At 24.4% G+C, this 19,241-nt stretch overlaps 2 protein-coding genes across 2 annotated transcripts; both read left to right on the forward strand.

Moving 5' to 3' along the window:
- Positions 1-294: 294 nt before the first annotated feature.
- DDB_G0289829 (hypothetical protein) lies at positions 295-14,142 on the forward strand (the record flags this gene model as incomplete). Its single annotated transcript, XM_630928.1, has 2 exons — positions 295-1,283; positions 1,359-14,142. The coding sequence occupies 2 exons, from the start codon at positions 295-297 to the stop codon at positions 14,140-14,142; spliced, it is 13,773 nt and encodes a 4,590-aa protein (XP_636020.1).
- Positions 14,143-14,801: 659 nt separating this feature from the next.
- On the forward strand, positions 14,802-18,818 carry kxcA (LISK family protein kinase; the record flags this gene model as incomplete). The annotated part of the gene is made up of 2 exons (XM_630929.1): positions 14,802-16,528; positions 16,610-18,818. 2 exons carry the CDS (start codon positions 14,802-14,804, stop codon positions 18,816-18,818), a joined length of 3,936 nt encoding a protein of 1,311 aa, XP_636021.1.
- Between the last annotated feature and the right edge of the window lie 423 nt (positions 18,819-19,241).

The following is a 19,241-nucleotide window of genomic DNA, read 5'->3' on the forward strand; positions in this document are numbered from 1 at the left end:
TTTTTATTTTTATTTTTTATTTTCTTTAGTTCACTCAATGTTGTAAACACAATTATATACAGCATAAAATCTATCAATATTTATTTATTTATTTTTTTGTGTTTTTTTTTTTTTTTAACACACAAATCAAAATAAATTTTTTTATTTTTTTTATTTTTTTTTTTTTTTACTAATTTATTAGAAAATATAAATATTCATTAAAAAAAACTAAATAATCATTTCAGTAATAATAATAATTAAAATAAATATATCATATGAAAATAAAATAAAAAAAAAAAAAAAAAAAAAAAAAAAATGGATTTATTAAGTTATATCCATTTTATAATATTTTCAGCAATATTTGCATTATTTATAATGTATTTATTATTTTTATCATCAATTACATTTGGATTTGTAGTTAGTAAATTATTATCAACCTTTGTAATGCCAAAAGAGACATTTATTCGAATCAATGCATTTCAAATTTCATTTCTATCTGGTAAGATAGTTTTCAAAGGTTTAAAAATGGCAACGAAAAACACATGTATCAGAGTTGTAGAAGGTTCAATTACATTCAGATATTGGTTACGTAAAACTAGACAATCACAATTTGTACATGATCAATCACCAAGTAGAATAGGTATAGAATTATCTGGTATGGAATACCTAGTATATAACAATAGTTACAAATATGATACAATTCAAGAAATTTTAAAAAAGAAAGAACAACAACAACAATCTAAAAATAATAATAATAATAATACTAATAATAATAATAATACAAATATAAATTTAAATGATATTTTAAATGACCCAAATAAAACATCTGCAAATGATTTAAATAATATAATAAATAATGAATTAAATTCTAAAAATAGCGATAATAATAATAATAATAATGAGATAAAAGATGGAAATGGTGGTGGTGGTAGTGGTGGTGGTGAAAGTTCATCATCATCATCCACAATAATTGAAGGTGCAGATGAAAAACAAGATGAATTACCACCATTACCAGCAGTAAAAGATTTTGTATTACCAATTTTTTATAGAATGTTTTCAGCGATTTCATTTACAATTAGAAAAGGTTGTGTAATGTTATCAAATCCAGAGTTACCAACGATTCTTGTAGTTTTATTCGATAAATCAACAGGACTTTATACAACAGATTCGGCAAATGTTATAGATTTCGATTACTATAGACAAGTTGCAAATATGGATTTAATTAATATGAAAATGAATTTAATTCCAAATAAAGATTATAATGGTAATGAAGAATTATATGTTGATAGACCACAAAAAGAAGAGTTTGTATTATAAATATATATATATATATATAATAAATTATTCAATATTAATATTAATTTTTTTTTTTTATTTAGTTTTGTATCATATGCATTTGAAAGTTTTAAATCAGTTTATAAAGATATTAAATTTACATTTATGAATACAGATGAAAATTTTGAAACTAGTGATTTACCAAGAAGGAAATTAGAAGAGGAACAAAGTAAAAAGAGAGAAGCAAGTTATGATTATGGTAAGAGTACAACTGACGATATGATAAAATGTCCATCGGTTCATTTAAGTTATTATTGTGATGTACCAGGACCAGTTCAAGCTGGACAAGATCATCAAATATTTAAAGAATTCTCAGCACCACAATGGGGGGCAGAAATTAATTTCAATTCAGGTACGATAGTTTATGGTCCATGGTCAGATAGAAATAGAGTATTATTACAAAAATTCTTTTTACCAATGGATTATGAAACTAGAAAAATCTATAAACCAATCGTTGGTCAGCCAAGACAATATGCAAACTTTAAGACTGTTATTAATTTCTCAAAGAATACAACATTTAGAATACCATTTAGAGAATTATCAAAAGATGTATCGTTAAGTAATGAAGAGATTGCTCAAAAGAAACCAGGTTGGATCGATATTAAATTGGATGAAATCTCAACTATAACTTGTATTTCACCAATGATTATCTATAAACAAGATGGGTCGAGTAGGATGGAATTGAATGTGGCTTTGAATAAATGTAACATTTCAACAAGTTTAACAAATACAAGTTTTTTACAAGCAAATTATTTTAAATTCCTATTTGAAATCGATTATCCATTGGTATGGAATCATCATACAGTTTGGAATGCTAAATTCGATATTGGATCACCTCAAATCTTTTTATTATCAGATGTAATTACACTTTTCAAAGATTTAGGTAACGATTGGTCAGCTGGTGAACCTGTCGATATTACAATGTTTATACCAAAAACTTTTACATTATCTTTTCAATTAACAAATTTTAAACTCTATTGTAATGTAAATGAACAAAACATTGTAAATATTCCAAATAATTTAGAAGAGAATGCTCATTACGTTTTCACAGGTCCACATCTTCAAGCAAATTTATTATTACCATTCAATAGTTTTCAATCTGCAAAAACTGAAATATCATTTGATGTCAATGTTAAAAAATTATCTTTAAAATTAATTTTACCAATTTATAATACAATTAGACAACATTTAGAAGATATTGAATTTGAATCAAATGAATTAATTAATATTAATTCACCAACTCCAAATAACAGTAACAGTAATAATAATAATAATGAAAATAATGATAATAATGAAAATTTTAAATTTAAATCAATGTTTGGTGGTTCATTAATAATGTCAAATCAAAATACTCATGGTGCAAGTCAATTTTTATTTTGTGATGATTTTTCATTGGATGGTAAATATTTATATTATCAAAAAGTTGATCCATCTTATTTAAATTCTGTAGTTTTAAATATAGTTGGTAAGAATCCAACTGTTAAATTATTTGGTTTTTATGTACGTTATTTCTTATTTTTAAAGAATAATTTCTTTGGTTATACAAGTCATATTATAAATTTACAAAAATATAAAGATAATATTTCAAAAGAAAAAGAACAACAACAACAACAAAAACCAACTAAAATTTCAAATAATGATGACGAAGATGCTAGTAATGATTTAGAAATTTATGTTTCAGTTAAATTACAAGATGCAACATTATTATTACCAATGGGTTTATATAGTTCAAAACAAAAAGCAACTTTAGCATTACATGAATTCCTATTAGAAATTAGATATTTACCAACTTATTTAGATTTATATACTGATTTTAGTCCAATGGTTTTAAAAATTCCACTTAGTGATAGTGATTTAAATACAAGTGGTAGTGGTGGTAATAATGATATTTTAGATAGTGGTGGTAATAATAATAATAATAACAATATTAATGGTAAATCAAATTCAAATAATGAATTATTAAATAGATTTATTCAAATTAATGATTTTACATTTAAATTACATTTTTTATATGGTTCAAAATCAGCTGGGTTAGTGAATTATGCAGATTTTATAAATGTTCATATTGGTACAATCACTGGTAATGTAATGGTATCACAATTGACAAGTCTTGGAATTTGGTTTGAAAACTTTTTCTTTCATTTAGGTAATAAAGATAATGCATTGTCAACTAAATTAGTCTCAAAAACAAGTCCTGTCTATTCTTTATTAAAATTAACTGTCAATACAATTTCATTATACATTTATTCAAGTGAACATATTACAGAGATTAGATTACCACAAGGTTTAAAAATGCATTCAAATTCATTAATTGATCAATTATCAAATAGTAAAATGGTTTTTGAAATACCTGAAGTTTCTTTTAAACTTTTAGTACCATTTTCAAAATCAAAACAAAATAAGAAAAATAAAAATAATAATAATAATAATAATAATAATAATAATAATAATAATAATAATAATAATAATAATAATAATATTAATAATGATAATAATAATAATAATAATATTGAAAATATTGAAAATAATATTTATAATAATTTTAATTATTTTGAACCATTATCATCAACATCTAAAAAGAGTGGTAATAAAAAATGGGCAGAAGTTGGTGAATTAAAAGCTGCATGTAATATTTCAATGTATAATAAAGAACCAAATTGGAGAATTGAATCAGAGAAACAACGTAGATTCTTAGAAATTCATGATAGTGAAAGTAAATTTTTAGCATTCCTTTGGGAGGATGAAGAAACTTTTCAAGAACTTTATGAACAAACTATTTTAGAACAACAACAATTAATTAAAAAACATAATTTTAATAGAGGTGGTGGAAGTAGTAGTACAATTGGTTTAAATAATAGTTTTCGTGTTAATAAAAGTGGTGGTGCAAGTAAAGATCCTTCTTATTTATTTTCACCAATTGGTATTGGAAGTGTTTCATCAATATTAAATAATAATAATAATAATAATAATAACAATAGTGGTAATACACCAATTTCAGCATCAAAAAGTAATAGTTTTTTATTTCCAATTGGTAATTCAAATCATATTCTAAAATGGACAAATTCATCACCAATGAATGGTTATGATTTATTTGCTGCATCAACTGCAAATCTCGTTAAAAATTCAAAATCAACACTTGATATTAGTGGTTATTTAAATGAAGAAGATGAAATTGATTATAATAATAATAATAGTAATGATGATAATGATTCAATTTCATCAGGTTTTGAAGAAAGATTAGATAATAATAAAAATAATAATAAAGATGAAGAAGAAGAGGATGATGATTATGAAGATGAAGATGATGATGAGGATGATGTTTTTCAAACACCAGAATCATCATTACATACAGGAAATCAATCTAGTAGTGAAGGTGAAGGTGAGAGTGATAGTGATGATCAATATAAAGATTTGGATCAATCTGATAAACTTTATATAACTGCAAAATCATCAAATTCTTTCCAAAGAAAAGAATCAGTTTACTTATCACCAATTAATGTTAGTATAAATAATAGTCCACAACCTAATACTACTTCAACATCTACTACCCAAATTAATCCACCCCCATCAACTGTAAATAAAACAACGACAACAACAACAACACCTGCTCCAGGTAGTTCATTTTATAATAGTAATCCAAGTTATAATCCATTAAAAGTTTCATCGAGTACAAATAATTTAAAGAATATATTAAAAGGAAAAGGTGGAAGTTTTATTAATATAAATAATAATAATAATAATCAACAACAACAGTTTTATAATGGTCTTAATAATAGTGGTGGATTAAGTAATAGTGGTGGAATTAATAATACTCAAATTAATCCTCATATAGTTTATCTTAGAAATTATCTTAGAACTTATTTCTTTAATTTATCACAAGCTAGAATGGCAGCATTTGGTTCAAGTAGTAAACAATCTTCATTTGTTGAGTGTACTCCATCTGCAACTTCAAATAATGCATCATTAAAGAAACAACAACAACAAACTCCACAAACTCCACAAACTCCACTAAACGTACCATATAGTAGTAGTGTAAATGTTTGTAATGGTGGTATTGAAAGTGTAAATCAAAATCAAAATGGAGATAATCCACATGAATCTTTACATTCAATTTCAAATGAAATAGAATCATCCTATATAAATTATTTAACTGGTGATAATTTAAATTCTTCAAAAATACCAATAATTCCAAAGAGATCAAAAACTAAAAGATTAATAATTGGTAAAGAAATTCCAAAACATCATTATACAAATAATGAGGATGATATTGGTGGTGTTGTTGGTGGTGAATATAATGAAGCAGCTGCTAATGATGTTGGTGCAGGTGGAGTTGAAGAAGAAGAAGAACAACACCAACAAAATCAATTTCCACATGATCATAAAAATGAAAATAGTAATTGTAAAGATCATCAATGCCTTTATGGTCAAGATACAGCTACAACAACCATATTCATTGATAGTATGAGAGATATTGAATTATTTGCAACACCAGTTATTTTAAATATTTTAGAAGAGTTGGTAGAATCATTCATTGCAAAGGATCCATCAATTGATTATATGCTGGATTATTTCCAACTTCATACGATTTCAGCACAATTTCAAGTTAAAAAATATTTACATAATCAACTTCGTTTAAATATTTTCCTTGGTAAATTTAATCTTAGTTGGATTCAATCAATTATTATTACACCAACACCTTCAAAAAATAATAATAATAATAATAATAATAATAATAATAATAATAATAATGAAAATAATCCTTCCAATATCACAAATACAACAAGACAAAGAAGTAATAGTAGTGCAAAGAAATTAAAGAATAATGTTGAATTGTATACAACTGAAATTCAAGTTGAATCATTTACTTTACATTTAAGTTCTTGTACAAAACAATCTGGTGTAAATGTATTAAAAGATAGTAGTGATGGTATTGGTAATAGTGGTAGTTTTAGTATGGCAAGTGGTGGTAATAATAGTAGTAATGAACATATTGATAAATTACCAAAAGATGAATTTTGTTTATTAGAAACAAAATGTAAAATTAAATCATTACATGGTTGTGTTAGATATCATAATGATGAAATTACAAATAATAATTCAACAACAAAGAAATTTAATCAAAAAAATAATAATATAAATAATTTAAAGAATAGTAATAATATTAAAAAGAATGAAAATCAAACAATTGAAAATGAACAACCACAAGAAGATGAAGATGAAAGTAATAATATTAATTATTATTCAATTCCTAATCAAATCTTATCAAAATATCATAGTAAATCATTTAATAATCAAATTATAATTGCATCAGTTTCAACTGATGGTATAAAAGTTAAAGGCATAATTATGGATGAAGAGGATAAAATTTCAAATGGTGATTTTAAATTGAATTTAGGTGTACTTTCAATTTATTTCACACCAAATTCACCAGCAATCTTATTTAGAGTGGTTGATACTTGGATTGTACATATTTCATCATTAATGTCTGTATTTGGTAGATATAGAGAATTATGGACTCGTCGTATGCAAACTTTAATCGCTGAATTATTAAAATCAAAATCAAGGTCTTTAACAAATTATTCACCAATCAATGGTGTTATTAATATGGCTAATAATAGTAATACTGTAAATAGTAATGTACTTTCAAGTGGTAATTTAGGTAATAAATTAACAAATGCAACTACAACAACAACAACAACAAATCAAAATGATAAATTATTATTAAATTTCATTTCACCAGATTTTAAAGAGATCATTGGAGATGAAGCAATTATTCATAGACAAGGTTGGGAGGATATTTCAAAGATGAGACATTTTATGAAATTATCAGAACGTCCATTATTAGATGAAATCGTTGGGTCAGTATCATTAGAGGATGATCATGATTCTTATAAATTCTTTCAAGAGTTAATTAATGAAATCTATGAAACCGATCAAGGTGGTGAATTAATTCAATTATTCCAAAGTCCATTAATTAAAAAAGCTTTCATCTCTGAACCTGGTAAAAATTATAAAATTGATTATAATTTACAATTTTGTTTTAATGGTTTTCAATTAACTGTTGTTAGTGATAATACAAAAATGAATAATTTACATAATAATAGTCATCATCATCATTCTCGAGAAAATAATAAAACTACAAATTCAACAACCTCAACAACAACAACCCCAATTTCAGTTACACCAATTAATAAACAATCTCCAATAAATATACCACAAACATCAACATCATCATCTCAACAACAACAAAATTCAACAACATCACCAAATTTACCACAAAGTAATATTGAAAATAATAATAATATAAATCAATTAGCAATTGGTAAAGTTGTTGGTGGTGCAATTGCAAATTATTGTTATGAATCAACAAGTATAGATGGAATGGGTTTATCAACAAAGAATTTACATCCAAAGACAACATTGGATATAGATTTCTTGACATATTGTAAACAAGTTTCATTAAGAATTTCCCCAGATTTAATTTCATTCATTCAAAATACTATTAAAGTAGTAGAAATCTCTGAAGTAGATGTATTAAAAGGTGAAGAGTTAATTCTTGGTTCTCATGAACCTTGGAAAGAAGCTGTTAAACCTTCAACAAGTAGAGATTTTGGTACTAATAGTAATCTAAATTCACCATTAAATCAAGGTTTAAATAATAATAGTAATAATGTTAATAATAATAAACTATCACCAACAATGTTACCAACAATTAGTGAACAGAAAAATGATGAATTAGGAGTTGATGGTGATTGTGAAGATCTAGTTGGTGAAAATGGTATACCAATGATTAATTTACAACAAAATCCATCAAATCATCATGGAAAAGGTGGTTCTTCTCCAAATTTATCTTCAATAACTAGAAATGCAAAATTATTACAACTTCAACAAGAACAACAACAACAAATGGAAATGTTAATGATTCAACAACAACAACAACAAAAACAAGAACAAAATGATTTTGGTGCAACTAGTATGGGATCAGGTAAATCGTCAACATCAAAGAAAACTTATTATTCATCAAGTAATCAACAACGTAAAGAGAAAAATAGAAAACAATTACAAAATGGTCAAAGTGGTTACTTTATTGTGACTGCACATGGTCATTTCTCATTTGAAGAGATTCATTGTAGAGCATTTTCAAAAGATAATGGTACATTAAGAATGGTTTTAAAGAATTTATCATTTGTATTTAATGAATTTGGTAAAAGTAATAGTGGTAATGGTAGTAATAATAATAACAATAATAGTAATAATAATGGTGATGGAATTTCACGTCCAAATGGTGACTATATTCAAATGATTCATTCTTGTATTTTCTCAATTCCAAGTATTGAATTACATTTATTAGATCATCATTCAACTGATGCAATGAAACCAATTTTCGGATTAAGTTTAAAGAATCTTGGTTTTAATGAAGTTTTATTTAAAGTTGGTAAAAAGAAAACTAGATTAATTCAATCAACTGGTAAACGTGAAGAGTATATTGATTTCTCATTAAAATATGATTTGTTTTTAACATTCTCACAAGCAATATTACCATTTAAAATGTCTCATCAATTCTTACCAAAATTAAGAGGTTTCCTTAAAGAATGGACACCTGTAAGTTCAAAGAAACAAGAACAACAACAGCAACAGCAACAACAACAACAAAATCAACCAATCTCATTAAGTGATATTAAATTCCCACCAATTAGACTTAAATTAGATCTTTATGATATTATGATTAGTACAGATGCAATTTCATCATTACCTGTTAAATATAATATTTCTAGAATCACTGCATCACTTAGTCAATTCTCTCATTATGATTTTGAATTTAATGTTCAATTACATCAACATCAAATTACATTTGTTAAACCATTATCAGTTTCAACAACTTCAACTTGTTCAACTTCTCAATATAGCAATACAAATAGTAATAATAATAATAATAATAATAATGGTGGTGGTAATATTGGATTAACTAAAGAACCATTTAATTTCCCAAGAATTAAATCATTTGGATCAATTAAAAATAAACCAAGTAAAGATAGAATCGATTTAATGGCAAATTTAGAGATTGGATATATTCAAAATATTCTATCAATTGAATTACTTCAAAATATTTTAGTATTAAGAACAACACTTTCAAAAGAGATTGATGAATTATTGAATGCTTATATTTCATTTGCTGAAAAGAAATCTGATGAAAATGTTCAATCTGATAAACCACCACAACCACCTTCAATACTTTCAAAGATTAAATATAATTGTAGTTTAGTTTTACTAGGTTTCGAATTATTATTTTTAAATAATAGTAGTGCTTCTTTATTATTATCTTCTGGTGTAATTGATTTAAGAGTAATTTATCATCAACAACAACAACAACAACAATTATCATCAACAAATAATAAAAATAATTTATTAGTAGCTCCATTACCACCAATTGGTGGTAATAGATTAGGTAAATCAATAAATGGTACGAATAAACGTTTAAATTCATTAGCAAACACTCAACAGCAACAACAACAACAAGAACAACAAAGTAATGAAACACTATTAACATGGAAAGTTGGATTTAGAGATTTATCAATGATTTTATCAGATCCAACATTAAAATTAAATGGTGATACTAAACATCATGGTTTTTCAAGAATTCAAAATCTTAAATCTCAAATTTGGGCTGGTATTGTCACTGATATTAGTTTACAAAGTTATCCATTCAATAGATTTAATTATGGTGGAGTTAATAGTAGTAGTAATAATAATAGTAAAGGTTCATCAATTAATTTAGTTGGTGGTGGTAGTGGTAGTGGTGGAAGTAAATCAACAAGTATCTTTGAAAAAGCATGGGTTTTAATAAATAAAACAATGATAACATTACAACCATGGGCAATTGATAAAGCAACTGATCTTTGGATTTATTATTTTAACTCCTATCAAAAAACTCAATCAAAATTGGCTAAAATATCATTAACAAAACGTAAACAAGCTGTAACTAGAGCATTAAATACAATTCCATCAACAATTCCAATTAAAGAATCAAATTTATCATTACATATTAAAATTATTGATACAAATATTTGTATACCATTATTATTATCAGATAATAATAATAACAATAATAATAATGTTTCAGGTTTAAATGTTGGTAGTATTGGTAGTGCAAACTTTAAACAACCTGAAACTTGTTCAGCAATGGTTATTTCGTTAGCAACTTTTACATTATATGGTGTTGCAATTAAAAATCAAAAAGATTTAAAGAAATTAGAATTTACAACAACAACAACTATAAAGAAACCAACTTTATCAACACCAAAAAATATTGAAGATGATGAAAAATTAATTAAAGTTTTAGGTAATTGTAAATTCTCAAAGTTTTCATTCCAATTTGTTGATAATTATCATCCATCAAAATTACATTCAATTCAATTATTACCATCGATTAATAGAGGAATAATTGATTCTGGTGATTGTCAAGTCACTGGTTTATTCTCTTCTCATAATGTAAAACTATTTGTAAATTTAAATACAACTGGTTTATTTTTACATTTAGATACAAATCTTATGTATTACATCGTTCAATTCCAAGATTTACTTTTCTTGGGTCAAGAAAAAATTAAAAAGATTAATTTAGAAGAACAACAAAAATTAAAAGAACAACAGCAACAACAACAACAACAGCAACAGCAACAACAAAATAATACATCACCAACAAATAAAGGTATTGGATCAACAAAGAAATCATCAACATCTCAACCACAACCACAACAATCACCAGAATATAGATTAGAGATTGATTTTACATTAAAAACATCAGTTGGTGAAGCTATTTTAACAAAAGCAAATAATAATAATGTAGATAATGATAATGATCTTAACCCACCATCATTATATTCTAGTTTCGATCAAAAAGGTGGATCTCCATTCACCAATAGTAATAATGCAAAAGAGAATGGTGATGATCAATTTCAAGAATGTTTCCAAATTCCACAAATTTCAATATCTGCTAGTCATATATTAGTTCCAAAAACAACAACATCCTCAAGTAGTAATAATCCAATTAATAATAATAATAATAATAATAATAATAATGTTGGATCTAATAGTGGTAGTAATAATAATATTAATAGTATAAGTGGTAAAACTAAATCAGAAACAAATATATTATTAGTATTAGATTCACATGAAATTAAATTTACCCCATTCTTTACAAATTTCTTAACCGATACTGTAAAGAATACACCAGAATCATCAATGTCACATCAATATAGCCAAGAAGCTGATAGTTCAAATTTACATGGTATTTCAAACAACAATAATAATGATGAATCATCAGTAAAAACAACACCAGGTTCTACAACATTTACAATTCGTATTAATCCAACTAAATTTATATTAAGTGGTGGATTTGATTGTCCAACACTGGCAATGTTAGAGATTGGTACATTGGATATATTTTTATCAAATATTATAAAGAATACAACTTCAAATAGTAATAAGAGAATTCTTTTAATGAATGGTACTTTATACCTTAGTAGTCTATTATTTAAGATTGTACATAGTTCTTCATCAAATTATATCAATGAACAAAGATTAGGCTTTGAAGTTAATAGTATAAAAGGTAATGTCGGTATAGCTCATGGTATCACTACAAGTCCATTAATTTCAATTTTATTAAATGGTGATAATTCTCGTGGTTATTTCAATGTTAAACATTTAGATGAAGTTTTACAATTTATTAATCAATGGTTACCTTCAAAACCATCATCATCATCATCATCACAACAACATGTTGATAATGATGGTAATTTAATTGAAAAGAATGTAAACATTTCACCAATGCCAAATAGAAAACACCAACAACTACAAGAACAAGAAGAGAATAAAAAGAAAATTAAGTCACAATTTTATGTGAATTTAAAGATGACATCATTTGGATTAGATTTAGATTTCTTACCAATTAGTAGATTTAATTTACAAATTGATAATATTGGTGGCATTTATTCACCATCATCAGAGATTGAAGAATATCAAAATAATTTCAAGAGAATTTATCCACAACTTGATCAATCACATCAAAATGATTTATTCTTTTTAACATGTTATACAGGACCAATTAAAATCTCTGCCAATGGTAAATTGGAAGGTAATTTCAAATTGGATGGTATTGTAGTATGTGGTGAAAGAAAACTTTATCAATTAGTGAATTATGTAAATATGTGGACTTTCCAAATGTCACCAATTAAAATTTCATTTGATTTTAATCAATCTGAAATTATGGATTTACAATCTGGTGATTTCTCAATAAGATTTTCAGATTTACCAATTAATACAAGTGAAATTAATAATAATAATAACAATGATCGTAATATTAATTGTGAAGTATCATATTCAATGTTACAATTATTATTATCTTGTGAAACTATTACTTCAATTTTAGATATTGTTAAAAGAATTAATGAAATCATTTCTGATAAAATTAAATCTGCAAAATATAATATTTTAAATTCAAATGTTACAAATAATTTATTTAAAACAAAATCAACAAAACCACCACAAACTAATAATAGTAATAATAATTCCACAATGGTAACAAAGAAACAAACAAAATCAAAAATTTCAATTGGTCAAATTAAAATTAAAGGATCAAACTTTAGAGTATTATTATTTGGTTATAGTTTTAAAGATCCAACTTGGTTTAGTGTTAGTTTAGAATCTTATCAAGTTGTTTTAGATCAATCTAGAAAGAAGAATGATGAAATTCATAGACAAATTTCAATTTTATTAGGTCAAAGTTTTGTTTCTAAAATGACTGAAAATTTAACAGCTGCTTCAGATTCAAACGGTGGTGGTGGTGGTAGTGGTAGTCGTAAACATAGAGAATGGGAAATGAGAAATCATTTCTCAAGATTAGCATCTGAAACTATAATCATTAAAATTCCAGTTTCAAGTTTAATTATGTATTCAACAGAGAGAACCAATTCAGCTGTGGAATATTATTATCTCACTGAATTCACTGATAGTATTGCTATCTCTGTTAATCTTGGTCTTTATGCTGATCTAAGAGAAATGATTCAAATCTATGTAAAAGTTTTATCGGATGCAACTGCAAATTCACCATCACCTTCTTCACCTTCTTCTCCAACAATCACTGGTTTGTCACATTCTCAAATAATTAATCATCAAAATCATAATCAACATCATAATTTATCAAAAAGTTTACAACAAACTAATAATCTATTAAATGATGATAATAATAATAATAATTTAGAAAGTCATAGTAATGTTGAAACCAATAATCATCATATTCCTCATCATCATCATTTTGATGATAATACAAGTCAAACATCAAATTCAACAACTACTCGTTATGGTCCAAATACAAAGACAAGAAAAGATTTAAAGACTGGTCGTATCTTTGTTGAAAAGAAATTCCAATTATCACCAACTTTAAATGTATTGGGTGAATTCACACCAAAGATTACTACTGTATTTGGTTGGTTAGGTATTAAAGATATTAATTATACTATTCCATTTTACACTCATACTGGTTTAACTGATAATTTAGAAATCATCTTAAATCAATTCTTATCTTTCTCTATTGCCCTTAATAAAAATAATCAATTAATAACTCAACCAATTAATAATAATAAAAATAATAATAATAATAATAATAATAATAATAAAAATAATAATAATAATAATAATAATAATAATAATAATAATAATAATAATAATAATAATAATAATAATAATAATAATAATAATAATAATAATAATAATAAGACTGGAAAATCAAGTAATAATAATAATAATGACTATACCAATAGAAATAAAAAATAAATCAAAAACTCTTTATTTTGAAATAAGACAAAAAAAGATTTTTTTTTTTTATTTTTTTTATTTTTTTTTTTTAATATTTTCATATAATAAATATCTTGGTCCAAACCATTTTTTTTTTTTTTTTTTATTTTTTTATTTTTTTATTTTTTTATTTTTTTTTTTTTAATTTGTAAATTTTTTGTATTAAAGTCGACTTATGAATCATAATTTATTCACCATATAATTAGTATAAAATTTAAATAAAAATTTGTGGAGAGATAATTGTTATTGTTGATCAATCTTTAATTCACACACACACATCCAACACACATTTTTTGTAATATTACAACACACATCCATCGTATAAAAAAACAAAAAAAAAATAAAAAATAAAAAAAAAAACAACTTGAGTATATTATACAAAGTAATTTTTATAAAAATAACAAATAAATACATCAATATATATAATTTATAATTTTTTATTTATTTTTTATTATTAAATTTTTAATTTTTGTTTTTTTTTTTTGTTTTTTTTTTTTTTTAAAAATAAAAAATAAATAAATATATAATAAAAAAAAAGCAACTTAATTAGTAGTAATAATATATAATATTATTAATAAAAAAAATAAAATAAAAAATAAAAAAAAAAAAGAAAAGAAAAAAAGAGAAAAAAAAAAGAAATGGTTGGTGGATTACCAAATTCATCATTATGGAATATAGAATATGATGATTTAGTATTTAAAGATATAATTGGTAAAGGTAATTTTGGATGTGTGTATAGAGGTAATTATTTGGGTGTTGAAGTTGCAATTAAACAAATTCCATCATTCGATGATCCCGATTATTGTAAATATACTGAAAGAGAAGTCAAAGCATTAAGATATATTAGACACCCATTCGTTGTACACTTTTTTGGAGCATGTAAACATGAAAGTGGATTTTATTTAATCACAGAATTTATAGAGGGACTTGACCTTAGAAGATACTTGAAATCAGTGCCTAAGCCACCTAAATGGTTGTCTAGAGTTAATATAGCATTGGGTGTTGCAAAAACATTCTTATTCCTTCACTCAAAGAATTTACTTCATAGAGATTTAAAATCAAAGAATATTTTATTAGACATATCAAGAAACCAAATTAAACTTTGTGATTTTGGTTTCGCTAGAGTTGGTTCACAGTATAGTAATGGTAGTGATAGCAGTAGTAGTGAAGATGAAAGTGACTCAGAGTGTGTTAATGGTGCTGCTGGTGGTGGTGGTGATGATGTTTATAAAAACAATGGTAATGGTAAACCTGCAAACTATAGACTTAGAAGAATGTCGATTTGTGGTACACCAAGTTTTATGCCACCAGAGATATTGCTTCAACAAAAGTATGATTGGAGTGTTGATGTCTTTAGTTTTGGTATACTTTGTACAGAATTAATTACCCTTAAAAGACCTGGTAAAGATTATTGGGTTAGAAGTCAAAATAATGGTTTCGATATAAACATTGAAGAATTAAATGTAAATATTCCTTCACCAAATGATTGTCCAATTCAATTCTATGATTTAGCTTTAAAATGTTGTTCTTATAAACATACAAATAGACCAATGTTTTCAACAATTGTAACTATATTAGAATCAATTAAATTACAATTAGAATTATTTGAAAATCAACAACAACAACAACAATTACAACAACAACAACAATTACAACAACAACAACAGCAACAACAACAACAACAACAACAACAACAACAACAACTACAATTACAACAACAACAATCGTCAGAATCATCTTCATCTTCATCATCTCAACCATTAGTTAATAATAATAATAATAACAGCAATTGTAATAATAATAACTTTAATAATAGTAGTAACAATAATAATAGTATAGCTAATAATGATAGTATTAGTAATGTATCTACTACAACAACATCAATACCCACTACAACAACAACAACAACGACAACAACAACAACAACAAACAATATAACAGCAATTAATGGTACATCAAATAAATATTTACAACCATTATCAAAGCACCAACAACAACAACAGCGAAATCAAAATTCATCAATTATTGATAACAATAGTTTGATTGGCTCATCAAATACTGAATCAATGATTACATCATTTTCAATTTCAACATTTAAAGAAAGAAAAAAACAATCATTAAATAAATTAATTAGAGCAAATACAATAAATATTTTAATAGGTCAACAACAACAACAACAGCAACAACAACAGCAACAACAGCAACAGCAACAAGATAACCAATCATCATCTCAAAATCAATTAATTGAAAGGGAGGGTGTAATTAAACTAGATACAACTAAATACCCAAATGGTTGGAAAGAATTTGGTATTGATAATAGTACAAATAAAATTTGGATCATTTATCAATCAAATATTATTAAAATGTATGTAATTTATTAATAAATAAATAACATATTAAAATAATATATATATACTAATTTATTATTATTATTTTATAATTTTAGTGGTAGTAATAATAACAATAATTTAATTGAAATGACATGTGGTACAATTATAAAATTAAAAAAACATTCAATTACATTAAGTATTGTAGATTCAAATTTAATAAGTGGTGCAAATATTATAAATGTTAAATCTTATCTTAAAGATTATCCATACGTTAATAAACCAATTAAAGTAAATCAGCAGCAACAACAACAACAACAAATTATTACAAATAATTATGAATTAAATTTAATAATTAAATTACAATCACGTATTAGAGGTTGGTTAGTTAGAAGAAGATATAAAATATTTTTATCAAATTGGAAATTAAATAATAGTAATACATCACAATCAAATAAAAACCAATGGATTAGATTATTTAATCAATTGATATCAAGTGAATTAGAATATAAAAAACAATTAGATCAAGTGATTAAATCATATTTATTACCTATTCAATCTAAATTTAGAATTAATAAACCATTATTAAATTATAAAGAAATTGGGTCAATCTTTTCAAATATTGAATCATTATCAGAGATTCATAATGAATTATTAAAGATCGTTAATCAAATTTCAAAATCACCATTTTTCATTATGAATTTTGAAAATGAAAAAGATGATAGAAGTAATCAAAATAATACCTCGGCCACCACTGATATATTTGGTGATAGTAGTATTCAATTTACAAATATTTCAATTAATACAAAAGATAGTAGTAATCAAATTAATTCGATCACTCAATTCATTGTAAAGAATATATCACAAATAAAGAATCAATATGGTATATATGCATTTAATTTCAAATATTCAACAAATATTTATAATTGGTGTAGATTGAATCCTGATTTCTCAATATTTTGCGATACTATTAGATCACAATTAAATCAACAATTTCCAGATCAAGAGAATGATTTAGCTTCATTATTAAGTTTACCAATTAATAAAATTCAAAAGTATTTATTGGTATTTGAAAAGTTGGCTCAAATTACACCAATAACTCATTCAGAATATAAAGATATTAAATCTGCTTTCACTCTAATCAGAGAGACTAGTAACTATATTCAATCACAATTGGAAATGTCTTTTGAACATAGTCATATCATGTCAATCGATATTATGCTTCAAAAGAAAGATAATCAATCTTTAATGCAAAGTGGTAGATGGTTCATTAGACAAGGTCAATTCACTGAATTATCAAGTAATAAACAATATTATCTTTTCCTTTTATCTGATATTTGTTTAATTACAAAACCAATTAAATCAAAATCTTCAAAATATAATAATAATAATAATATAAATACAAATAATAATAATAATAATTTAACTTCTAGCGCAACACAAACAAATAGTAATAAAGATCTTTCAACTTCAATCAATCAATCAACATCAAATGCCAATAGTGATAATAGTGGTAATAATAATAATAATTTAATTAATTCAAAATATTATTATAGATTAAAAACTATAATAAATTTAAAAGAAGAAGTTTCAATGAGAATTAATCCAGATATTTCAAATGGTGTTTTATTCATTGGTCCTAATAAAACCTATAAATGGTTATTACCAAATGATGAAGAAGCAAAAGATTGGGTAAATGATTTTGAAAGAACTACAATTTTAATATATAGAAATAATCCAAATGGTGGTGGTAGTAATAATAATAGTATTGGTGGTGGTGGTGGTGGAAGAGGTGGTAGTGGTAATAATAGCAATAATGGTAGTATTGATTTAACGGAAATCAATCAAATTCATCATATAAATAACCAAGCTATACCATTATCTTCTTCAAATAATAATATTACAAATAATAATAGTATTAATAACAATATTATTATGAATAATAATAATAATAATAATAAAGATACTGAAGGAAAAGGATTCATAAAAAGATTTAGATTAAGTTTTAGCGCTGGTACTAGTACCCCTGAAAGAAAAACTAGTTTGGTTAACATGTCTCCTTCAACAACTTCTTCTTTAAATAATATAGATTCAAATTATAATAATAATAATAATAATGTTACAAATACACCAATTAAATCTGTAACATCATCACCTTCAATTCACTATACACCAGTAAATGATAATAATCAACAACCTCAACTACCATCACAACCCAATGAAGAATTTCAATTTACTGTACCAACTACTCCAAGTGATAAAAAGAAGAAAAGGGGTAGTTTTTCAAGTAAATTAAAAAGATTAAGTATAACATTTTCCAAAGATTAAAATAAAAAAATTTTAAAAGTAAATTTTACTTTTTTTCTTTATAGAAAAATCTATCATTTAAATATCAAAAAAAAAAAAAAAATCTATCACAAAAATCTTTTTAGAAAGATAAAAAAACAAAAAGGTTTGGATAAATTATTTAGTGAGAGGCTTCAAATATAATAAATAAAAAATAAATATAAAAAATTAATTTCTGAGTCTGAGGTTGAAGTCACACAATTTTTAATTTTTTTATTTTAATTATTTATTATTTTAAATCAATTTTCAAAAATACTGTTTTTGAGATTGGCATTTTTTGGTGTTTTGAAGATATTTTTTTCGATAGTTAGTTTTTTAAATTTTTTTTTTTTTTTTTTTTTTTTTTTTTTTTTTTTAAAAATTCGCACGTTCACCAATTAAAAAACACAAACCCTAAAAAATGTA

The sequence above is a fragment of the Dictyostelium discoideum genome (assembly GCF_000004695.1).
Source record: "Dictyostelium discoideum AX4 chromosome 5 chromosome, whole genome shotgun sequence".
In the NCBI taxonomy this organism is placed as follows: domain Eukaryota; phylum Evosea; class Eumycetozoa; order Dictyosteliales; family Dictyosteliaceae; genus Dictyostelium; species Dictyostelium discoideum.